Genomic DNA, 24,143 nt, shown 5'->3' on the forward strand with positions numbered 1-24,143 from the left:
ATATTCTTAAATCAAATGGATCAAATTTGAGCAAATCTAAGTTTATTTAAAAAGCAAAATGACATAAGATATAAGTCTGTTTTCTTAAAAATGTATGAAAAAATAATCATGTTTTCCATCTTAAATTAGGTTTAGCATTTTGCATTTTTTTTGCATTTTGTTCATTTTCCCCTCTCAAGTAATTGTATTTTGATTTAATAATGTTTGCACTGGATACACACTAGTACTGCAAAACAAGACAAAAATACTAAGTAAGAAAATCATTTTTGCAGTGCAATTACCCACTTCACCTTTAACATATGTGACACAAAAGCAGTCTTAAGTCGCTGGGGTATATTTGTAGCAATAGCCAACAATACACTGTATGGGTCAAAATGATTGATTTTTCTTTTATGCCAAAAATCATTAGGATATTAAGTAAAGATCATGTTCCATGAATATATTTTGTGAATTCCTACCATAAATATATCAAAACTTAATTTTTGATTAGTAATATGCATTGCTAAGAACTTCATTTGGACAACTTTAAAGGTGATTTTCTCAATATTTAGATTTGTTTGCACCCTCAGATTCCAGATTTTCAAATAGTTGTATCTCGGCCAAATATTGTCCTATCCTAACAAACCATACATCAATGGAAAGCTTATTTATTCAGCTTTGATGCACAATTTAAAAAAATTGACCTTTATGACTGGTTTTGTGGTCCAGGGTCACATATCATATCATAGCTGTTCAGTTTTTGCATGCTAACATGTTTGTATGGAGTCAGGTAACCCGTCAGAAACCCGGAAACCCGCTGAACGTTATATAGTGTTTTCTCCAGCACAGATCCTGCGGCGATGTTTGTTTCGTCTCTCCTCCGTACCTTCACTGGGTCTCAGAATCCAGGGCTGTCGTAGCTGCTTTGGCTGTAGTAACTGTGCGCGGGGCTGCGGCTGCGACTGCAGCTGGAGCTGCTGGAGCTGCTGGCTGAGCTGGAAGAGGACGGGCTCGGCCGGTAGTACGGGATGGGACGCTTCCGTGCGCTGCGGAAAAGATGGCAGAGAGAGAGATCATATAATACAGACACATAATAGCATAAAATAAAAAATGCATAAGCACTTTAATACCACTTTGACCACTCGACAGCATCAAATGTCTGCTGTGCCATCACTTTGTTTGGTTATTATTTCATTACAAAGAAGAAACAAAACAAAACTCATTTTTTGAGGTATTTTGGTAGTAACTATGGTCACTTTGGTAAATTTAGAAAACAATGTTTTACATGGTAGCTAGTTTCTTGATGGTCCAAGGTGGTCTAATAGCTCTAACTAGCCTGACCAAGATGATTTAGCAATCAATTTAAATATACAATCTTATATAAGGAACCAATTTACACTGTGAAAAAACTAAACTATAAATATGTCTAAAAAATTATTTGGAAAATATTTAGTTTCTATTAAGGTACATTTTTATGTGTTTTTTTCTACTCATTACTGTACTACTGTTACATTTATTATTGACTTATTCACTTATTTCAATTTTTAAAAAATTATATATTTTAATCTGAATTACATTTTGTACACTGTTTTTGAGTTATCATTTATCATTTTATCATCATATCATTTTACTCATTTTAATCAAATTTTTTATTTATTTTAATCACATCTTTATTATTTATATACATTTTGTACACTGCAGAATTATTTATTTAATCATTTACATACTCAAATTTTCAATTTCAATTATTTAAAAAAAAAATTGAATGTAAATTGTATTTTAAATTAGTATTTATTTATTAACTTGCTTATTTACCTATTTAAATCGAATTTTTATTTATTTGAATGATTTTTTTTTATTTTTACATTATTATTTTTAATTATTTACACGGCTATTTATTTGTATTTATTTATTTTAATCGGATTTTATTTTTTTATTTTTTTACATTTTTTTCCATTATTCATCCTGAGATGTTTCACAGGCCCTAGTATGAAAACCCCTGATCTGGACCAGCTTATGACCTCATTAGACCAGCTAGAAACCATACAGAACCAGTAACCATCAACAGCAGGTTTTTAGCCTTAACATGTTCCAGCAAAACACTGTTGTGGTCAAAGTGGTGGAAGTGCTGCCGTGCTGCAGAGATGATTAGTTTCTGTAAGAGAAAATGTTTGGCAAAGGTTGAGCTTTGGTTAGTGAGTGTTAAGACAGAGCATCATCATCATCATCATCATGTAAACAGACTGTAAATACACACATGGGCTCTGTCTTCAAAGAGAAACATCAGTTCTTATAGTATGTTAGACACACATTCACACTCCAGTAGCGTTCAGTGTTTGCAGTGAGCGGCTGTTAGCTGGATCTGTGTTCATGTGAGGTTAGTAGAGACGCTCAAGCTAAACTCTGATCTGTGCCGTACCCTACTGTAGCGAGCAGTGTTTTAAGGCTTCATAGATTGCTTTCTAGGTTATTAACACACTTAAGAACACTTTTACGTCATTATGTTTTAATAATCTTCCGTCAAATAATCTTTATAGAAGTACACTTATTTGGATGTGTTGACTAACATACTAAAACACGTGTAAAGTACTTGATTATCATTTTTAACTGTAGTGTGTTATTTGACATTACATTTAAAGTTAATATATTTTATATGTACCAACTTGCAAGTTTATCATTACAATTGTGTAATTTATAAATATATCTAAATACAAGTTTCAATAGAAATGTTATTAAAGTATATTTCAGTTCACCAAAAATTCTTATTTTGCAAAATATTTAGTTTCTGTTAAGTTACATAACATTGTTTTTCTACTCATTACTGTAATGTAGTGTTATATTTATTGTTTATTTATTTACTTATTTTAATCAAATTTGTATATATTTTAATCTGATTTGTATTCCCTTTTTAATCTTATATAATAATATCTTATATATTTTTTCTAATATAATATAGAAATATATTTATATATTAAATAATATATTTATTATAATAAATACCTTTTAGAAAATAAAGTTGATTTTATCATTTTATAATTAAAGTTAATTTTTATAATACTGAAGTTATAATATATTATTTTAATTAATCTCAAATTTTGAGATTACTACAATATGGTTACACTTTAACCATATTTATTTTCATTGGATTTTTTTTTTATCTTATTTTCATAATATAATACATATTTATTTTTATAATATTAGAGTACATTTTTTTAATCACTTTTATAATTAAAGTTAATTTTTACAATTAAGTAAAACCAAAAAATTACATTCAGTTCATACTTAAGTATATTCTTTTAAAGTATATTATTTTCATAATAATAATTTTTTGAAGTATGCTGAAGTGTTCTTCTTTTTCACTAAACAGCCAGAATGCATTTCTACAAGCTCAGGGGGGAGAAAAAAAAGCTAATTATGAATATTTAAAAAAATCTAATATAAGTAGTTCAATCTAACAATAAGATAGAGTTAGACTGAAATCCAGTAGCAACATATTAACATCAAACTCTGTAAGTCAACTGTGGATGAATTCTTCTGTATGTTTCAAGTGAGTATCACTGTTTCTCAGTGTTATTCAGTAAACACTAAACAGTGAAGTATATTTTCAGTCAACATTAATTCTGAAAGCCGTATTGGATGGATGTTTTCACTGAGCTCATCGCAGTGCATTCTGGCTCTCAGTATCTATCTCTGTGTCAGTGAACTGTGTGGGATCGTTAGTGTTAATCTGTGAAGAGAACTCGTTTAGTGGTGAGAATGACAAAAGCAGAGAGAAAGGCAGTGAGACAGAAGCTAAAGAGACACAGATGTAGTTGTACTCTTGAGATGCTGAGAGCTGCTTGAGGAGGAAACCAGGGGCTTCTGATGCATGGCAACAGTTACCATGGTAGCATCACTCCGGTGTGAGGTCGTCGAGGAAACCTTCATACAGGACAGAGTAAGTTCAAATCCTGACCAATCAGAGCAGAGGGAAATCATTTGAAGATGAGTACAGAAAAATCATTTTATATTGCTTACGAACGGTCATTCCAGTACACAGTCCATACTGAAAACCTGAAAATTGTGATTAAAGCAAAGTGAGGACAAAAAAAAAAAAAAAATGTTTCACTCCAATTCTTATGCTGATAATATAATTTGTCATGAAAAGTTTGGGTTTTGCGTAAGGAAGATCAAAATCAGACTTTTGCGCTATAAGTAAGTGCCAGTTGTTTTTTGCTCTAGTGCTAAAATGAGCTGCTATTAGTGAAAAGACTGGATTAAAGCAAAGTGAGGACAAAAAAAAAAAAAAATGTTTCACTCCAATTCTTATGCTGATAATATAATTTGTCATGAAAAGTTTGGGTTTTGCGTAAGGAAGATCAAAATCAGACTTTTGCGCTATAAGTAAGTGCCAGTTGTTTTTTGCTCTAGTGCTAAAATGAGCTGCTATTAGTGAAAAGACTGAATGAGTGCAGAAATCCTGCAGTACACAGACTGACCTGTAGGTGTCAGTGTTTCTTTAATTTGCCTGGTCAATGTCAGTGCTGTTATTAACTAAAATAAAAACCATTTAACTAGCTTTAACATTTTTCAGTAATTGAAATAAAGTTGATGTAAATGAAAAAGAAATGGTGAAAAACATAAAACTAAAAATTAGAAATGTTACACTAAAATAAACTAATGTGGCAACTAAAAATAAGTTCAAGTACTAAAATGACTAAAACTGAAATAAATAGCTATTTTTGCTATTTTAGCATCATTAATACTATTTGAGGTTTTAGATTTTATTTTGATATTTTCTGTTTTCACGTTAATTTTAGTTAAAGCTTTAGTAATTTTATGTTTTTGTCATTTTTATTTGTTTTTTTAATGTCTATAGTTTTTATTAATTTTAGTTTATTTAGTTTTAGTCATTTTAGTTTTTTAATATTTTATTTTATTGTAGTTAACATTAATTTTATTTCAAATAAAAAATATATATGGTTTTAGTTTTTGTTTTAATTAATAATATTATGCATTTTATTATAATGAAAGCATTTTTATAGGCATAACCCGTATAATCTATTTCAACCCGAACAGGGGTTAAGAAATATGGAAATGTTCTCTTTAGTGTGTGTGTGTGTGTGTAATCCAATACAAATAAATGTTGCATCAGATCAGTGTTGCATTAGTATTTCTTTATATTTTGACTGTACATTTATTTTTATATTCATTTTCACCAATCACCAAAGCATTGACTAATTACTGGAAGAAAATCACAGCGACTGGCCTTCACTAGCAACTGTGATGTCCAAAAAAACAGACAGGGAAAATATAAATCCATTTCATGCTAGGAACTTTTGATCTACTGTAGTAAAATGTAATATTTGCTTGAAAAAAGAAACATTTGCCTCTAGATAGTGCAGTTATGACACCTGAAAACAGCCTGTAAATGAAGAAATGGCCATGCATTCCCAAACAAAAACAGAAGGAGAAACACCTACAGACTCCTGAGGCAGTGCGAGATGTCTTTACCTGGTGATCCTGCGAGCTTCCATAAAGCTGGGAGAGTCTCTCCGTCTCTTGCGGATGGGAGAATAGCTGCGCGAGCGGCAGCGAGCTCGTTCTGCATCCGAGTGATGAGGACTGTCTCTCTCCCTGCAGACAGACAGACAGACACAAAGCATGCTGGGATTGAGAGGATTTGAGGACATCATGCTCATCACTGTCCTTCAGATGACTGGATTCATTTGACAGAGACTGCAGGAAGATCGCTTGAGGTGCATCTGACTTTCACTTATTTTAGGGATTGTTTTGTTCTTGTTTTAAGCATAAAATGTATTGAGGTTTATGAGAGTGTCACTTGGCTCATTGCCACATTTTTTTCTTATTTCTGACAAAAACGTTTAATTTTCAACATTTTTGTTTTCTAAATTAAGTGAGTTAATGTGCAAAACAAGAAAAAACATCTGCCACTGAGATCAGAAAAAAAAAAATATTTCAAAGGGAAACCAAATTCATTTTTCTGATCTCTTTGGCAGATATTTTTTCTTATTTTAGACATTAGACAAACATTTTAAAAATTTTTCTTTTCTAAAAAATCCATCAAAATTAAGCAATTTTATGTGTAAAATGAGAAAAATAAATATGCCATTGGAGTCAGAAAAAAACTTAATTCAAAGGGAAAACAAGATTACTTTTCTGATCCTAGTTTTAAGCATTTTTTCTCGTGTTTGATCTTTTTTTTCTTAACGTCTCATGTCAGTTCGCTTCTAAAGTAAATGCACCTTGATTTGAGAATGTTTAGATATTTGTACTGGAAAACAAGACAAAAATACTAATTTGCACTTCCATGAATATGAATGAGTTTCTTTAATAAAAATATATTTTTCTATAAAACACTAAATCTTTGTGTGTGTACCTGGAGTTGTTCTGTCGGACGTGACAGTGCGGTGATTTGTTCTTGCTGGATCCGCGTTCTCTAGAATGAGCTCGTGACGATGACCTCCCGCTGCTCCAGGAGCTGCTCCTCTGCCGGGCCGTCCCGTGACTCTTGCTCTTCTTCTTCTTGGACGTGTGTTTGTGCCGACCCGGTGACACAGAGGAACTCCGGTGGCGCTTCTGAGCGCGTCCGCGATGGTGCCGCTTAGACGAATGAGATGCTTTCGTTCTGTGTGAGAATGCAGTGATAGGCTTTTCACCATCAAGAGACTTAAAAGAGATCTCAGTTTGGTTTATTTAGGGATCTACTGTAGATGTTTCTCTAAACGTACTCAAATTGACAGTACAGTACATTAAGAGTACAGAGTTATAAAATGAATGTGAAGCATGAAAATTTTTGAGTTTGTATTGAGATTTCTGACTTTTGATAGCACAGTTTTTGTTTGTTAAATATTTTGGCAAATCTTTGCACAGCTACATTCAAGCTGAAGCTGAATGTGACCCTGGATGTGGAAAATCACATTTAATCAGACATTTACATTATGATCTGGGACACTTTCTGATATGGAAATATATTGGACATGTATCTAATTTCTCTGACTTCAGTGTGAACAGAATTTTAGCTAACTTAACATTTGTCACTGCTTGCTTAATTTACCCTTGGCATACATAACAAAATGATTATTAATTGCATTTTATGCAGTATTGCACAGAAAGGTGCAAAAACACGTTTTAAAATATATTTTGTGTAATACACACTACTGGTCAGGTTTGGAATAATTTACATTTTTTTATGTTTTGCAATGTTTCTTTTCAGCTCACCAAGGCTAAATTTATATGATCAAAAATACAGTAAAAACAGTAATATTGTTAAGTATTATTACAAGTTAAAATTGTGAAATATTATTAGTAGTTAAAAAAATTATATTGTATTTCAAAATGTAATTTATTCCTGTGATCAAAGCTGAATTTTCAGCATCTTCAGTGTATGCTGCTCTGCTATTATCAGTTATTATTGGTGATCAATTATTAATAATGGTTCTTATTGTTCTCAATTTTGAAAACATTAAGTATTAAGTTTTTGCTTAATATTTTTGTGGAAACTGTGACACATTTGTATAGGATTCTTTGATGAATAGAAAGTTTCAAAGAACAGCATTTATTTAAAGTAGAAATATAAACATCTTTACTGTCACTTTTGATCAATTGAATCCATCCTTTTTAATAAAAGTATGATATTCTTTAAAAAATACTCACCCCAAACTCACCCGAATGATGTTCTTTATCAGTTTCTCAATCTCAAATCAGTATATTAGAATGATTTCTGAAGATCATGTGACACTGAAGACTGGAGTAATGATGCTGAAAATACAGCTTTGCATCGCAGGAATAAATTACATTTTAAAATATATTCACATAAAAAACTGTGAATTTAAATTGTTACAATATTTCACAATTTTGACTGTATTTTAGGTCAAAACCCTTAGGACTAGCTTTGGTGAGCAGAAGAGAAGTCTTTAAAAAAAAAAAAAAAACTTATTCCTATTTAACTTCTGACCAGTAATGCATACATCTGCATAAATGTTAATGTTCTTACTTCTTCTGATTCTTGGTTTTTAATATTTCACAATTTTGACTGTATTTTAGGTCAAAACCCTTAGGACTAGCTTTGGTGAGCAGAAGAGAAGTCTTTAAAAAAAAAAAAAAAAACTTATTCCTATTTAACTTCTGACCAGTAATGCATACATCTGCATAAATGTTAATGTTCTTACTTCTTCTGATTCTTGGTTTTGGTGTGTGGCTCAGTGTCGCTGCTGTGCGCCGGTGAGTGCGACGCCTTCTCTCGAACACTCGGCCTCCCACTGCATCTCCCCGATGACTCTGAGAGCGGTTTGCCCATCGCCGGCCTGTCGTCTGCGCAGCCGTCCTCTCCCGTCTGCGCCGCTGGTCCTCCAGGGCTCTTGGGACGGTCGGCGTGGTGTTTAGCACCTCTTAGATGAGGCGACGCGTGCGTCTGTGTGCTCGAGGGAGACGGAGCCAGAGATCGAAGCTTCTGTAGATGAATTATAACCAACAAACCAAAGGGAAAAAAGAAATAAATGTGAAAAAAACAAACAGAAAGAGAACAGTGAAATTAGAGTCTTTTTCCTCCTGGGTGGAAGAGCGTTATCGTGTACTTGGCAAAAAAATATATAAAAGAAAGTGCTAGGATTGTTCTCTGGCTTATAGACAGTCCTCTATTGTGCAGCGCATGCAATACTCGGCATGCAAAACCATAATGATTTGAAAAGAATAGTCCTGAAGGAAAATCGAAACAAAAAAGGGAGAGAGGGAAAATATGCGAAACTCTGAAAGAAAAAAGTTTAGAGAGAATATAAAGAGCAAAAGAGACTGGAGAACATACAGTAGAAGAGAAAGAGGACTTTTTCAATTTCAGAAAGAGCTACAAACAAAAAAAAAGGTGAAAAATAAAACTAGAAAATAAAAAAGACAACTTGACGGAACATCACAGAAATGGAAGGAACGAAATAAAGAGTCACAAGAATAGATTCAATCGAATTAGAAAACAATTGGTCCTCTACTCAATAGAACTTGCTTGTGGATTTGTTTTGTCCTGCAGACAATTGCTGAGATGTGAACAGCGACCCATTTCCTGTTTTAATAGCTTTTTTAAAAGGTTATTCTGTTTTTCAACTCCCTTTTGGTTAACATCCACTTACCAATAAAGTGGTATTCCCTCCTTTAGTAGGTAAGGTATGAAGAGAAGGGAAAAGTGGGGCAACATAAGTGCATCATTAGATTCACAAAATGCAAGAGAAAAAGACACAACACCCTTCCCTGGATAGTGAGTATGAAACAATGCATGAAAATCAAACCAAAGAGAGAAAAAGACACACAGAAGAAATCAAATTCAAATGGATCTCACAGTGTGTGGGCTGGAACGCGAACAGTTTGAGTGCATTTTAACAGCGGTTCACTCTTCGGTGCGGTTTTAAGGCTTCAAGAGTGACTGTAATGTGCTACGAATGGATGCTCTCGTTTCAACAGTTTCTCAGTAAAAACCTTTAACTGAATGTGCATTATGGGTTATCCATCAGTTGAATTAAAGACCCCATGAAATGGCTCAACAAGCGGTTGTTTTCTGTTCATGCATTTCTTGTTGAAACAGAAAGTTGCAGTAGCACATACAATACCGGGGATACTTTAAAAGCCAAAACCTATCAAGGACGTGTTTGTGTCATAATGTACCCCATAACCAAAGGAAAAGGAAAATAATTCATATTTTGCATAAAGTCAGTGAAGCCTATTTAAGTCAATATCTTATTTTCTTTAATGCAAAAATTAAAAATCATATTTTACATAAAATATTTTAATTGAGAAAATAAGCATACTGTACCTCAAATTTCCTTTACTGTAATGCAAAATGATAGATAGATAAATAAATAAAAATAAAATATTACATATGCAGAATGGTAGTAATCGATTATTTTAATTTAAGTAATATATTTTAGTAATATATTTATAATAATATTTATTATCATTATTTTACAATTTATATTTACATACAAAATAATGTTACACATATACACCCCCACCCCAATAATCCCCTATGGTACACAGGAGTCAGGATAGTGAGACCCTGTCCGGAAAAGGGATACCGGGGTCCTCTCCTGGACCCAGGCCTGGGAGAGGAGCTCGCAGGTGGGCGCCTGGTGGCCGGGCTCATGGAGCCATCTCCTTGCGGGCTCACCACTGTAGGGGACCGGTGCGATGTACTATGGGCGGCAAGCAGGGGGGGCCCTGCAGACTCTTGGTACATGGAATGTGACCTCTTTGGTGGGAAAGGAGCCAGAATTAGTGCAGAAGGTTGAGCGTTACCAGCTAGATATATTTGCCCAACTTCTACGCATAGCTCTGGCTCTGGAACCAAACTCCTAGATAGGACTCTCTCCTTCTCCGGAGTCGCTCAGTGTGAGAGGTGCCAAGCAGGGCTGGGAAAACTCACAAGTCCCAAACTCGGCACCACCGAGAGGCGACTTCGTGATATGGGGGGGGGTTCTGACTGTGTTCTGTGTTTATGCACCAGTATACAGTTCAGAGTATCCAGCCTTCTTGGAGGTATTGGGTGGAGCCCTGGAAGGGGTACCGCCTGGGGACTCCATAGTTCTGCTGTGCAACTTCAATGCTCATGTTGGGGATGATGAAGAAACCTGGAGGGGGAGATTGGGAGGAACAGCCTGCCTGATTTGAACCCGTGGGGTGTTTTGTTATTGGACTTCTGTGCTCAGCATGGAACAAACACCATAATCGAACATAAGGTGGTTCAAAAGTGTACTTGGTAATAGACCGCCTTGAGCCAAAGGTTTTGATCGGCTACATTAGTTGTATCATCAAACCTGTGGCCTTATGTTCTGGACACTTGGGTAAAGAGAGTGGCAGGGCTGTCAACTGATCACCATCTTGTGGGGAGTTGGATAAGATAGCAGAGGAGGCTGCCGGACAGACCCGGTAAAACCCAAACAAATAGTGAAGGTTAACTGGGAACATCTGACAGAGGATCCTGAAGATTTTCCTTGCTCCCAGGGAGCCTCAGAGTGGGCCCTGTTCAAAGCCTCCATTGCGGAAATGGCTGCTGCGAGCTGTGGCTGGAACGTTGTTGATGCCTGTTGTGGCAGCAAACCCAAGAACACGCTGGTGGACATCAGCGGTGAGGGAGGTCGTCAGGCAGAAGAAGGAGACCTTTCGGGTCTGGTTGACTTGTGGGTCTCCCGATTCTGCCGACAGGTACTGGCAGGCTAGAAGGACTGCAGCCACAGTGGTCAGGGAAGCAAAGACTCAGGGTGTGGGAGGAGAAGTGGCAAGGTGCCAGGGGTGGACGAGTTTCGCCCTGAGATGCTGAAGGCCCTGGATGAAGTTGGGCTTTTGTGGTTGACACACTTGTCCAACATCGCGTGGGAATCTGGGACAGTGCCTGGTGATTGATAGACAGGTGTGGTGGTTCCCATTTTTTAAGTGTGTGTTACAATTATAGAGGAATCACACTTCCCAGCCTTCCTGGGAAAGCCTATGCCAGAGTACCGGAAAGGAGAATCCGACCAACTATCGAACCAATTGGAGGAGGAACAATGCGGATTCCGTCCCAGATGTGGAACATTGGATCAGCTTTTTACCCTGGCAGGAGTCCTGGAGGGGGCATGGGAGTTTGTTTATCCAGTCTACATGTGTTTTGTATATTTGAAGAAGGCTTATGACCGTGTTCCCCAGGATTGCCGGGATTATACTGTAGGGGGGTGGTCCGGGAGTATGGGGTGCTGGGTTCATCCAGGTTCATGCATACTACCGGCTTGTTCCCAGTGAGTGCTGGACTCTGCAAGGGCTGTTCCCTGTCACCAATCCTGTTTTTTATATTCATTAACAGGATCTTAAGGCGGAGCAGGGGGGATGGAGTGTGTCCAGATCGGGGGTCTAAGGCTGATGATACACGGTGCAACTTTTTGGGCAATGTTGTCATCAACAGGCAATCAGGTGAGATACAGGGCCCACAACCGATCTAAAATATCCAGATTGAAATTTGTTACCCATTCTCAATGGGAAAGTGACCAAGCAACATGGCTCATAAAAAGCTGTCCACATATCTAAAATATATAATTTATATATACATTAATACATACATATTTATTTATTTTTCTTTTTGATTTTGAGGTGCAATATGATCTAATCAAAATTTCACATTCAGTTTAATATGTTACCTGATGGTTGTGTAATTTACTAGCAATATCCGAGTGAAAATTGTTTCTACAGCAAATTGTTTTCAGTGTATGGATGAGCTCAAATTCACACACGTAAACCAAAAACCACAAAACTTTAATTTTAATTTCATGGGGTCCTTAAAAAAAGACTTCACAGCTGAGACTGATCATCTTTAGCAGCACAATTGAAAATTGAGGCTAAAAGATTACACTGAGCAAAGCAATGTCTATGTGTTAAACTATTCATCCATCTGTTTCTTTTTTATTACCATCGGAAGGCAAGGATTTCTGATCGACCTCAAACACTATCTTAACCAAAAAATAAAAAAATAAAAAATAATATCATATAAAAAAAATAAAAAATAAAAAATGAACACAGCTGAACGTAAACCCCAGATACTTCAGAAACAGCCCTTGTGTATCCAAAAAATAAAAAGGAGGGAAAGTGACCAAATCATATGACACGTACCATTTCACCAAAGACAAAAGGAATGCGGCACAGACAGGAAATGCATTCTACCAAAAAATAATAAGAAAAATCAAATAAAACGCAGACAAGAGATGGACCTGTGGGGAGGGCAGTGTACTGAAGACTGAAGCATGAAAGCAAAAGTAGATTTCAGATTGAAACAAAAAAAAGAATGAAAATAGAGCAAACATTTCTAAAAAGAAAACAATGAAAACAACCCGCCAACCTTTGGTTTTCCTCAGATAAACAAAGGGAAAAAGAGAGAGAGACACTGATGTCAAGCTAGGGTGCTTGTCACATTCTCCACGTGCGTAGGCAGAGCGTTACCTACCTTCCACTTCAATCAGTGACACGTATGCAATATCAACAAAACAAAGGAAGAAAAAGGAAAAACAAAAAGGAGAAAGGAAAATTCTCCGCAGCGAAATGGGAAAAAGACAATGAATTCTTTTAGTATCCAGGCTAAGATAATTGATCCACAGTCTAAAGGAGACAATTCCAACAAAACGAAGCAAAACAAAACAAAAAAAGTGTGGACATACAAAAGGAAAAATCAACAACGACAAAGAACCCAAAAACAAAATGAATCAGAAATTGCTGTCTTTTTCGCTTGGACACATGTGCAGCCACATTCTACCGTAAGTTAAGGAGCGACAAAATCTCAACAAATCCAATTTGCTAGAAGGAACGTAAATATCGATGGCCATGCATGCGCAATGTGGTTTAATGGGAAAAGAGAAAGCATGTCGGGACAACGGACAGCACAGATGAACGGGTGAAGGGAGAGGGGTGTTGGGTGGAGGGTGGTCACTTCTAGGATGGACGACTAACATCTCAAAGGGACCCCAGTCACGTTCGTTAAGCCGTATCGTTATCGATCGGTCTGCGCAATGAGAATTTAGTGCTCGTTTGTTGGCACTTGCTAAAACTAAGAGTAGATTTTTGCTCTCAGCAATTGTCAAAAGTCTTTCACAAAGGATGCAAAGATGCCACATTCGCTTAGGAAGAGAATCCAAATGGCTTGGGTCCCTTTTAGTGTAACAACTTTACTAAATGACCCTAGTTAGCGTAGTTTGCTGTCGGCTAATGTTTACAGAGCGTCCGTTTGTCCCTGTCACACATCTAGACGTACATTACACCACTCAAATGTTGACAGGAAGGAAACAAACACCTAGTTATACTATAATAATGTATATTTATACATATCAAGTGCTAGTGAAAAGTGAGCATTAGAAACCATGTCGATTAAAAACCATCTGAAATCACCAATGGCACTGAACTGCCTCTTGTCAGTGGAGATATGTCAGCCTTTACCCAAGAGAGAATTCATGAATCTGTAGCCTGTTGTGACCACAGATATAGATGCTACATTAACAATGCATTTTTTGCATTTTCTATGTTGGTTTTGGACGAAGATTTGGGGGAAGGATGCAGAATTACTCTCTTATTGGTATTTACAAGCATTATCAAATTGGCAACCATTCTAATTACCACAATACATCAACATGTCCACCATATTGGAAAGGTCAATATGAATTATACCACCATACAATTCCGCTTATTGCAGATTATATAAAATTAAAAATGTAACAAAATGAGTATTGATAAAACACTCTGTACAGTTATTATAGAGCTCTGACTGCTTAAAGTTTCAAATTAAAGCTATAAGGCCATAAATAAATAAAATGATATAGTAACAAATATAGCCATAAAAATCATAATGTCCAAACTGGCATTCCTTCATTTACCCAACAATATCAGTTTTATGGATTAATAATAATTATTATTATTACTATTATTTTGAATTTGTATAATTATTATATCAATTGAAAATTAAATTAAAACAATTGAATAATATTTTTTTAAATTGTTAATAATAATAATACATTTTATTGTAATTGTACATTCCTAATCTAAAACACACTCCATGAACTGAAGAATACAATCAACTATTTATAAAGGACTATATAATGTTTCAATCCATTGACCTTTCCAAGATGGCGGAGCTAATGACAAATCCAGATCAGCCAAATGCAGCATCCACATATTTCCTATCTGTGATTGTAACATTCAGACTCATTCATCCTCTCAGCAGAACCAGGAATGACAGCTGATTGGCTAAAAGCGTCTGAGGGATTGGTCAATGAAAACCATCTCTTGATTAATAGTTCTTCACCTTACATTACAGAAAATGATCAATAATAAGGGATGATCTGATTGCAGGTCACAGATCATCGGCTCTTAGAACACCTGATACACATCTGGAAAAGGGTGCTATGGTAAAACTGAGCAGAAAATGAGAGTTTCAACTGTATTGACAAGAAAAACTAGTAGACATACCCATTTAATCTACTCGGTCCAGTTCCAAATCATATGAGTGCTTTTTACACAAACAAGACAGAAAAGTTTGGGCATTTATTTGTGGGAAGAGATCATGTGAATTCATAGAGGTCAAGAAATCAACAAAACAGAGGGCTGAATTCAGCAAATGAAAGGAGAGAGAAAGAGAGCATGAGAACTTCTGAAAAACTGCATGCAAACCGTCCCAGATACAGTAAGTATGACCAGATATCTGATATCTCTCCAAACACAGGTCAAAGATTAGCTGAATAATTGACATCTTGTGGCCGTATTAGACACTGTGTGACTGAATACATAAAAAATATGTCATGCATATTTAAATTACACTGTTGTCATTCTTTTCAGCACAAATGCAATTAATGTGGTGTTATTACTATATAAAAGATTCATTCCTCACTGTCTTTGAATACACTGCGCTGACATTTTGTGGTATACAATAAAATGTACAAGATAAGAAAAACCTACAAAACAAAAAGTGTTTGTATATGATTTATTATATATCGGACTGTTAGTTTAGACTGATATTCAAAATAGCGGTAACACTTACAGTAAGGTCTCATTTGTTAACATTAGTTAATGCATTTGTTGCATGAACTAACAATGAACAACTTATTTTTAATCATTTATTAATCTTTGTTAATGTTGGTTAATAGAAATACAATTAGTTATTGTTTGTTCATAAAACTCCCTAGCAACAGTATTCATCTTTTTTAAATAGTTTCACCCAAGAATGATATAGATGAGTTTGTTTCTTAATGGGAACAGATTTGGAGAAATGTAGCATTGCATCACATTGTCTCAGCAATGGATGCTCTGCAGTGAATGGGTGCCGTCAGAATGAGAGTCCAAACAGCTGATAAAAACATCACAATAATCCACAAGTAATCCACACCACTCCAGTCCATTAGTTAACATCTGGAGAAGCCAAAAGCTGTGTTTTTGTAAGAAACAAATCCATCGTTATGAACTTCAAACCATTGCTTCCGGCTAATATACAAGTCCTCTATTCATAATATTGCTTTCTCCAGTGAAAAGTCATCTAATCTGAATCAGGAGAGAAATCTGCACAGATCAAGCTAAAACAGTTCAGAACAGTTCTAAACAAATATATGAGTGGATTTTGATGTAAAGAGACAAACAGGAGATGGACTTTTTCACTGCAGGAAGTGTTATTATGGACTTGTATTTTAGTCAGTTTGAATTTAAAACATCCTTAACAATGGATTTCTTTCTTACAAACATGCAGCTTTTGGCTTCTAAAGATGTTAACTGATGGACTGGAGTTGTGTGGATTACTATTGTGATGTTTTTATCAGCTGTTTGGACTCTCTTTCTGACGGCACCCATTTACTTTGTTCATTGTTAGTTCATGTTAACTAATTTAGTTAACTAATGTTAACAAATGAAGCAAAAGTGTTACCAAAATATCTTTAATTAATCTGGTTGAGGCATCAAATGTCTCTTTCGTGGGATGTTATCCAACACCAGCTATTGAATTATTAGCAATAGATGCTTTATGTAAAAAATTGTCGCAAGATGCCACAACCGTCAGTTTGTGCCTTAGGGATGGAGCTGGTGCTTCCATGAAATCCCACATGCTCAACAATTGGTTGTATTTTAGTTTCCACTATAAGAAAAATGGCTTGTGTGTGAAATAAAGCATGACATTATTACAGAAAGAAAATAATGGACATCTGTCTCGACAAAACAAAAACCCTTCCCAACAAGCACATAAATGGCTTGAGAACAGAAAAACTCACAAAATGGAGCCAAAGAGGGAAAAGAGATATAGAGTCAGCTCACACAGATACGACTTAATCAGTTGGCGTGTGTGTGTGTGTGTGTGAGAGAGTGTTTGAGGGATTATTAGTGTAAACGGCAGAGAACAGATGAAGGTAAAGTAAAGGAGACTACATACATCGTTCCCTTTATTCCCCTCCGTGTGATTGGCTCCTGAATCTTTGCCATTGCGTACACGGATGCTGTGGTTCCCATTCTGCCACGTGATTGGCTGGTCAGCGCTGGGGGACGGCGGTGGGCTGTGGCTGGAGTGACTTCCTTCCTGCTTGTGCCTGTCATTCCTGCACTTTGCACTTGATCTGGTTTGAGAGGTCAGATTGTAAAGGATCGAGTTTAGTGCTCCGCTCACAAATACAATGGCAGCGCACTGCTGAAAATCATTTTCTTATTCAGTATTTTTGTCTTACTATTTTTCAGTAAAATATCATTCTTAAATGAAGACACATTTATTTGAGAAGCAAAATGACATAAGATATAAAGTATTATTTTGTGAAAGATTCATTAAAATTAAGTGGCTTCATGCTTTAAATAATAACAAATGTCTATCAATGGAGTAAGAAAAGCAAAACTTGTTTTCCCTTTGAATGAAGTAGATTTTTCTGACCCCACTAGCCGATATTTTTCTTGTTTTAAGTATAAAATAAAAAATTAAAATTTTTGCAGTGTATTTGTTGTGCACCACGTATAATAAACTATATAGTCCAAGGATTGGCAACTGTTTTGACATGAAATGCTATTTTTAATTTTGTTGCTTATCATACTGCAGGTTGTTTAAAAGTTTAAAATTTGATCAATTGGGATCAATTTGAAATTGACCAATGCAGATTTTTAAAACTGAATTTACAGATATTGCAGATGCTCTAATACTAAAAAAAATTACTTAAAAAATTGATATGGACTGCAGGAGGGAAAAAAATGATTCTGGAAATCACATTTTTGAAATTCCCTGATATTTCCATTTTTAAAAAAAGAAATGAATACTTTTATTTAGCAAGCACAAATTGATAGTGAAGACATTTATAATGTTACAAAATATATCTATGTTTTTTTTAAATGCTGTTGTTCTGAGCTTTCTATTCATCAAAGAATCCTGAAAAATAAAATGAATCATGGTTTAAAAAAAAAAAAAAAAAAAACCGAAGCAGCACTGTTTTCAACACTGATAATAATTTACGTTTTTTTGAGCATTCAAAAAATATTAGAATTGTTTCTGAAGGATCATGTGACACTGAAGACTGGAGTAAAATTCAGCTTTGATCACTGGAATAAATTATATTTTAAAATATGTTCCCATAGAAAACAGTTATTTTAAACTGTAATATTATTTCACAATATTCTTGTATTTTTTATCAAATAAATGCAGCGTAATGTAGCGCAAGTCCTTACACAGTTTAACCATGCCATAGTTAGTGCAGTAAAGTCATAATAAAAGACTATGGATCTCCTTCAAAGAGTGTAAGAAGCTTTTCTGTCTTTCTGTCATTGTGATCCATTCCCTTTCTGTGATGACAGTGGTGACTAATACCACATTACCACAGTCTTATTGTAGTAACCATGGTATTTTGGCAGAAACTATGTTCACCATAGTAAATGTTTGTTAGAGGAGGTTTGTCGGAGGGCCTGTGAAATGGAGATAAGAGGCCGAATATAAGACGCACCTGCTGGGTGATTTGGAGACGCTGGCGGTGGAGGAGACGGATCCGCTGCGGGAACTACAGCAGCTGCCTCTGTGCTGAGAACTCCTGCTGGGAGACTCCACTGAACACCTGCGGGACACACAAACACACGTCACACCACACACACTCCACCCACACCGCTTCATCATACACCTCACAGTCTGTGTCATCAATCCTTTCATAAACAATCCATGCATTCGGCCTACACTGACATGTGAGTATGAGTGTTGGGTGTAGTGGGTGGTTGCTAGGTTGTTGCTATGTGTTTGCTAAAATGTTCTGAGTGGTTGTCAGTGCATTGCTACGTGGTTTCTATGGTGTTTTGGTTGGTTGCCAGCATGTTGCTATGCATTTGCTAAAATGTGTCAGCTGGTTTACAGTGAATTACTAGGTGGTTACTCTGGTGCTTTAGATGGCCACTGTGGTGTTGTAGGTTGTTTGCAAGGGTGTTGCTATGTGGTTGCTAAAATGTTCTGAGTGTTGTCAAGGCATTGCTAGGGAGTTTTAAATGGTTATTAGAGTGTTGGGGGCAGTTGCCAGGGTGTTGCTATGCAGTTGCTAAAATGTTTTGACTGGTTATCAGTGCATTGCAAGGTGGTTAATAGGGTGCTGTGGGCGGTTTCTGGGGTGTTGATATGCAGTCGCTAAAAAGTTTTGAGTGGTTCTCAAGATATTGCTAGGTGGTTACTAGGGTGTTTTAGGTGGTTTCTTGTGGGTGGTTGCCAAGGTGTTGATATGTGGTTGCTAAAATGTTCTATGTAGTTGAATGGCTAAGTGGTTATTGTGGCATTCTAGATGTTTACTAGGGTGTTGAGGGTGGTTGCCAGGGTGTCGCTATGTAGTTTTTAAAATGTTTCAAGTGGTTGTCAGTGATAGGTAATTGCTAAGGTATTCTAGATGGTTGCTGTGTGCTTGCTTACTATCCCAAGTGAAAAATCACAACTCTGATTGCTTAGAACATTAATATAATTAAATCATTAAACTCTGTAATCAGTGCAATGGATTTTCTTTGTCAGGCTGAGGCATTATGATGCATGAAAGCATAATTCTGAACATTGAGAATTTTTAGAAAAGCAAACAGCAGAATAAACGTCCCTCACCTCTTCTTCTGTTTGTTCTTGTCTTTGTGTTTGTTTTTGGGGCTCCCAGATCTGAAAGGAGAAAACAAACACATATAACTAAATAAGAATTGAATTTAGAGCTTATGTGTGGAGCATTAAAGACTTAAAATCAAAACAGAATTATGTTACCACTTCAGTGCACAATTCTGATACTCAGTTTTGTTCAAGACACTAACATCTCAGAAAAAAAGGTACAAAAGTTGAACACCTACCTTTTCAAAAGGTACTATAAAGCACCATTTAGGTACTAACATGTACTTTTAAAGTACTAATATGCACTCTTTTGGGGTAAATAAAGTACAAAGGTGTGCCTTTTTTTTTTTTTTGAGTGTAGACGTCTATAAGCAGAACTGCATATTCTGCCTTGTTTTCTGAGTGATGTCTGTGAAATGATCACTACTTATTATGTTTATGCTATTTTCTTCAGTTTTGTTTGTACAACTATTCAAAGAGACTGCTATTGAACGAGTGTTTTCTAGGCCAGTCTACTACTGCGGTATCATTGGTTTTTTATTTATCCACCCCTAAACAACACATACAAGCAAAATGAACTGGGGCTGAAAACTAAATCAAAACTAATCCAGCACAGTTCCCAAACCATAAAATCTAAAGGATCTTAGGTTAGCTCAGTGTTTACCTGTGTCTCCTCTTCCTCCTTGAGCCAGATGTGGACCTGGCACAGAGGAAATGTTGGGTTAGATATCAGATTATGACTATCAGAGAACTGATGCTGTTTATATGAGTAGATTTTGTAGTTTAAGGGCTTCAGCATTCAGTATTTGGACACTGAAGTCAGACTTAAATGTCTGAATGTCATGCATTAGATACTGGAATATAAAAGCCATTTATTGTTAACTCTTTCCCCGCCATTGATGGAAGTTTCCAGCTTTCTGTGTTTTCACTGTTATATGGTAGAAGCTGCTATTACACATCTTCTGAAAGAGTACTGAATCTCTGGATCAAAACACAGGTGAAGAAGAAGCAGAAACTAATTACTGCATATGTAAGTAGATGCATTTGTAAAATGACACAATCATCAAACATTAAACAGCATATAAATCAAAACTGCCTAACATTACCAAATGAAATGTTGATCCAGAAAGTGGTATAGGACGGTGAAGAACCGGACGCACTATTTAAATGTAGTAAAGCATTTTTTTGTTCAAAATGTTGCTTTTTAATTAAACTTACCCACATTCAAGTGTTGATAAAAAAGAATGCATGAAGCTAGAATAAAACTGCTGGCAGGGAAAGAGTTAAGAGAGATGCACAATCATGCTTTTCAAACAAAATCCTTGACAAAAATAAGTTACGATAAAACATAGATCTTGTGTTGTTGCCCATTAATAAATCAAGGATAACTGACTTCAGACATCCACAACAAATCAAACAAATACCAGCTGATTAAAAGACACTGAGCAAAAATAATGAAGAAAAGTGGCATTAGTGAAAAGAAAAGATGATGTGGCATTTAAATGATATTTTATATATAATGCACTGACATTCATTTTTAAATGTGATTTAAATATCCATATATTTTTATGCTGTGTTAAAGACAATGGTTAAAATACATCTGTCTTACCGACTTTTGCCTTAGTTGGAAGATTTTGGGTCTTTTGCGGATTTTTTGGGTGATTTAACAACACAGAATAAGACCACATATACCACATTTTCACCTTTAAACGTCTTTGCTCAATTTATACTGAAAGGAGAAATACTTGACTTTCTAAACTCTCTTTCACACTTTTTCCCCTCACACACAGTCTGACAGCATTGAAGCTGCTGTGATAAGACATCTACACAAGGATCCACCATATTTCTGTAGTGTTTTCGCTATTATATACATCTGACACAAACAGATACACAAGCACCCAAGCATCTGTCAGTCCTGTCATGTTTTCTTGATATATGAAAAACGGCATGAGAGAAGAAAGCTGTAATAAAGCCGTCAGGGTAACGTGAGATGAATAAAAATGATCTATCAGCATGAGTTCTCTGGCAATTGAATACATGACCTTGGTATTGCTAGCGCATTGCTAACTCTATATCAAGACCACTATACAGAGAATCATATAGCATGTTCAAAATAGACTGCTGTGTGAAAAACCGCCTTATGAATTTTAATAGAGTAGAGGTCATGACAAGAGGAAACTCAGAAGAAACCTGTATAGTGATACACAGATATACACACTAAGTATAATAATAGAAAGACAGACAGAAACCGAAGCATCTAAAATGCTGACACGTCCGGTTATCAATATTTAGACAAGCTTTATTTTTTATAAAAACCACCAAACACTGCAGATATTTCTGACATAATATCATGAATATTTGATGAATGCAGAAAGGTCTGTGTAAAGCAGGATTTTCTTGTTCATGTCTGGTGCTATTTTTGGACACTGAGTTGAGTTTGCTCTAATCCTTGATGCTTCTGGTCAAAACACAAACGCTGATAATAAAATATGAACAAGAACAGTTTAAATCTGCCCGAGCTACTCTTCAAAGAGCCGTTTCTATTTTGTCAAAGATTAAAATTAGACTCTGAGACTATATGTTCAGAATACAAAGTGCCACCTAAAGTATACTGTTTAATACCTACTATATAAAGAAGTACGTAAAACAATGTGCAACACTGCAACATTTCTCTATGCTGCATGTTCAATTTCATCTAAAATGCAAAGGTTATTTTGCATTTTTAATCCAATTTTGTGTATAAACATAAAACCGATCGAAGGCAATCTAAGCAAATAAAAGGTCAAGAAGATATAATAAAGTGATAAAACATATTTAAAATAGTGGTTAATAATATTATGGTCAGTATATTTGTGTTAGATTTAGTGCATTGCATTGTAGGATACAGTATCTCACGTAGTGTGTTTTGTGCATAATGCACACTTTGACTAATGTAGTAGGTCATATTGGTATTTGTGTGGTATGAATACTGAAAGTTTGCATACTGCAGTATACAGTATAATCTAATGAATATTGGCAGGGAGATCAGTGTTAATTGATCGGTGAATGATGTACACCTGTGTGAATGAATAACCACACACACACACACACACACACACACCTGTCTCTCTTGTGTTTCTTTCCGCTTTTCTTCCTCTTGTCTCTGCGGGTTGGAAACGGGCTGTCAGCTCTGTGGGTCACACAAACACAACAACAATACTGCAGGATGAAATATCACACAAGCACATACCATCATTTTCTTCCATTTTTTCACTGTATTATATGTAAATGTTCCTCTTGACCCTTTTCACTCTCAAACTTTTTGTTTCTCTGTTTAAGTTAGAATTACTAGTACTACTGCTTATACTTAGAATTTGTGTAATCTGAACAAACCTCTAAATATTAAATTTCGATTTTTGGCTAAAAAAACTCAATGTGAGAGATCACACTGGCAATTAAAGGTTCATTTTTAGCTCACTGCATTGTTGGACACAGGGTTTCTGTTGTATATTGCTCGTTTGGCCGGTGTCTTAGGTTATTTAAGTATTCTATGCATTGCATACAGAACATTTGCAAACTATGCACAGTATACATTGGCTGACTTTTCAGTACATGACACTGCATTGCATTAAATCACAGAAAGCAAACTGACCGACTGTGTCTTCTTGCCTTCTTCTTTTTCCTCTTTTTTGGCCGAGGAGAAGGTGAACTGCTGGATTTCCTCTTGGATCTAGAATAGAAGACCAGAAATGGAGTAAAACAAATGCAGTGTTGGATATACATACAGTATATATTTTTGGGGAAAGTTATTAGCGTTTTACATTATGTTATACTTAATATAAGTAATCCATTCTGTTACATTGTTAATACTTTTTGAAAAGTAAAGTTATTTATATTTTGGCTTTGCATTATTTTTCTCATCATCAGCTAGCGTCTTGTTGTTGTTTTTCAGAATGAAAGCACCTGGCTTGCAGTTGTTTTTCCTGTGTCCTGTGTCTCCTGTATGTTTGCATACAGCGGCAACCACTGGATTGAGCTTCAGTGATTATAATGTGAGTTATTTTGCATTAAACTGCATAAAGGAGATGTTTTCAGTAGTATTTATTAAGTAAAGTTATGTAAATTTAAATCATTTTCTTAATTGCATTTATTTTATTCATTCATTTATTTTCAGTTTCTCTCAGCGTGTAGGTGTTGAGCTCAGAGCTCCTTTCTCAGCTTTTTACCTGCAGTCATCGTAGGCAGCTGAATCTTGCTCGTAATATTCTCCATCCCAATCATAGTCTTCCTCATAGCCCTCGACGTACGCAGCATTTCCCACGTGATCTTCATCCCCGTGAGGAAGCAGCCTAACCCTGTGCATACAGGAGGTAAAGGTCAAAGGTCAGACCTGCGCTGGTCTAAAATGCAGTAATGAGCTATTCTGACTCAATGTCTGTGCTCAGATTTGAAAGTCTTCATTTTACTCTATACTCTAATGTTTGTCACCTCTTGGCTCATTTTTATTTTTTATAAGGGATTTACAAAAAAAAACAAAACATCTGAGACAAAGTTGGTCTATGAAAGAGCAACCTGTGAGCAAAAACATTTTTCTCCGGGTTAAGTCAACATCTATTTATCTTCCCATACCACTAAC

The 24,143-nt window shown here is 35.6% G+C and overlaps 1 protein-coding gene across 2 annotated transcripts in view; it reads right to left on the reverse strand.

Annotated features, from left to right (window-relative positions):
* Positions 1-678: 678 nt before the first annotated feature.
* LOC107664101 (serine/arginine repetitive matrix protein 3) overlaps positions 679-24,143 on the reverse strand; it is a 70,025-nt gene continuing 46,560 nt past the window's right edge. Inside the window, exons 4-14 of one of the 2 annotated variants that reach the window (XM_016454671.1) lie at positions 23,734-23,862; positions 23,160-23,237; positions 22,629-22,697; positions 20,193-20,228; positions 19,535-19,585; positions 18,417-18,524; positions 16,877-17,057; positions 8,151-8,428; positions 6,359-6,607; positions 5,473-5,595; positions 679-1,025 (exon numbers count right to left, since the gene is read on the reverse strand). In XM_016454671.1, coding sequence (XP_016310157.1) covers positions 878-1,025; positions 5,473-5,595; positions 6,359-6,607; positions 8,151-8,428; positions 16,877-17,057; positions 18,417-18,524; positions 19,535-19,585; positions 20,193-20,228; positions 22,629-22,697; positions 23,160-23,237; positions 23,734-23,862 — 1,450 coding nt within the window. In that variant the 3' untranslated portion in view covers positions 679-877. Of the gene's footprint in view, positions 1,026-5,472; positions 5,596-6,358; positions 6,608-8,150; positions 8,432-16,876; positions 17,058-18,416; positions 18,525-19,534; positions 19,586-20,192; positions 20,229-22,628; positions 22,698-23,159; positions 23,238-23,733; positions 23,863-24,143 lie in introns of both variants that reach the window. The other variant, XM_016454593.1, reaches the window with a different exon arrangement.

The sequence above is a fragment of the Sinocyclocheilus anshuiensis genome, unplaced genomic scaffold, assembly GCF_001515605.1.
Source record: "Sinocyclocheilus anshuiensis isolate Anshui unplaced genomic scaffold, SAMN03320099.WGS_v1.1 scaffold245, whole genome shotgun sequence".
Taxonomy (NCBI): domain Eukaryota; kingdom Metazoa; phylum Chordata; class Actinopteri; order Cypriniformes; family Cyprinidae; genus Sinocyclocheilus; species Sinocyclocheilus anshuiensis.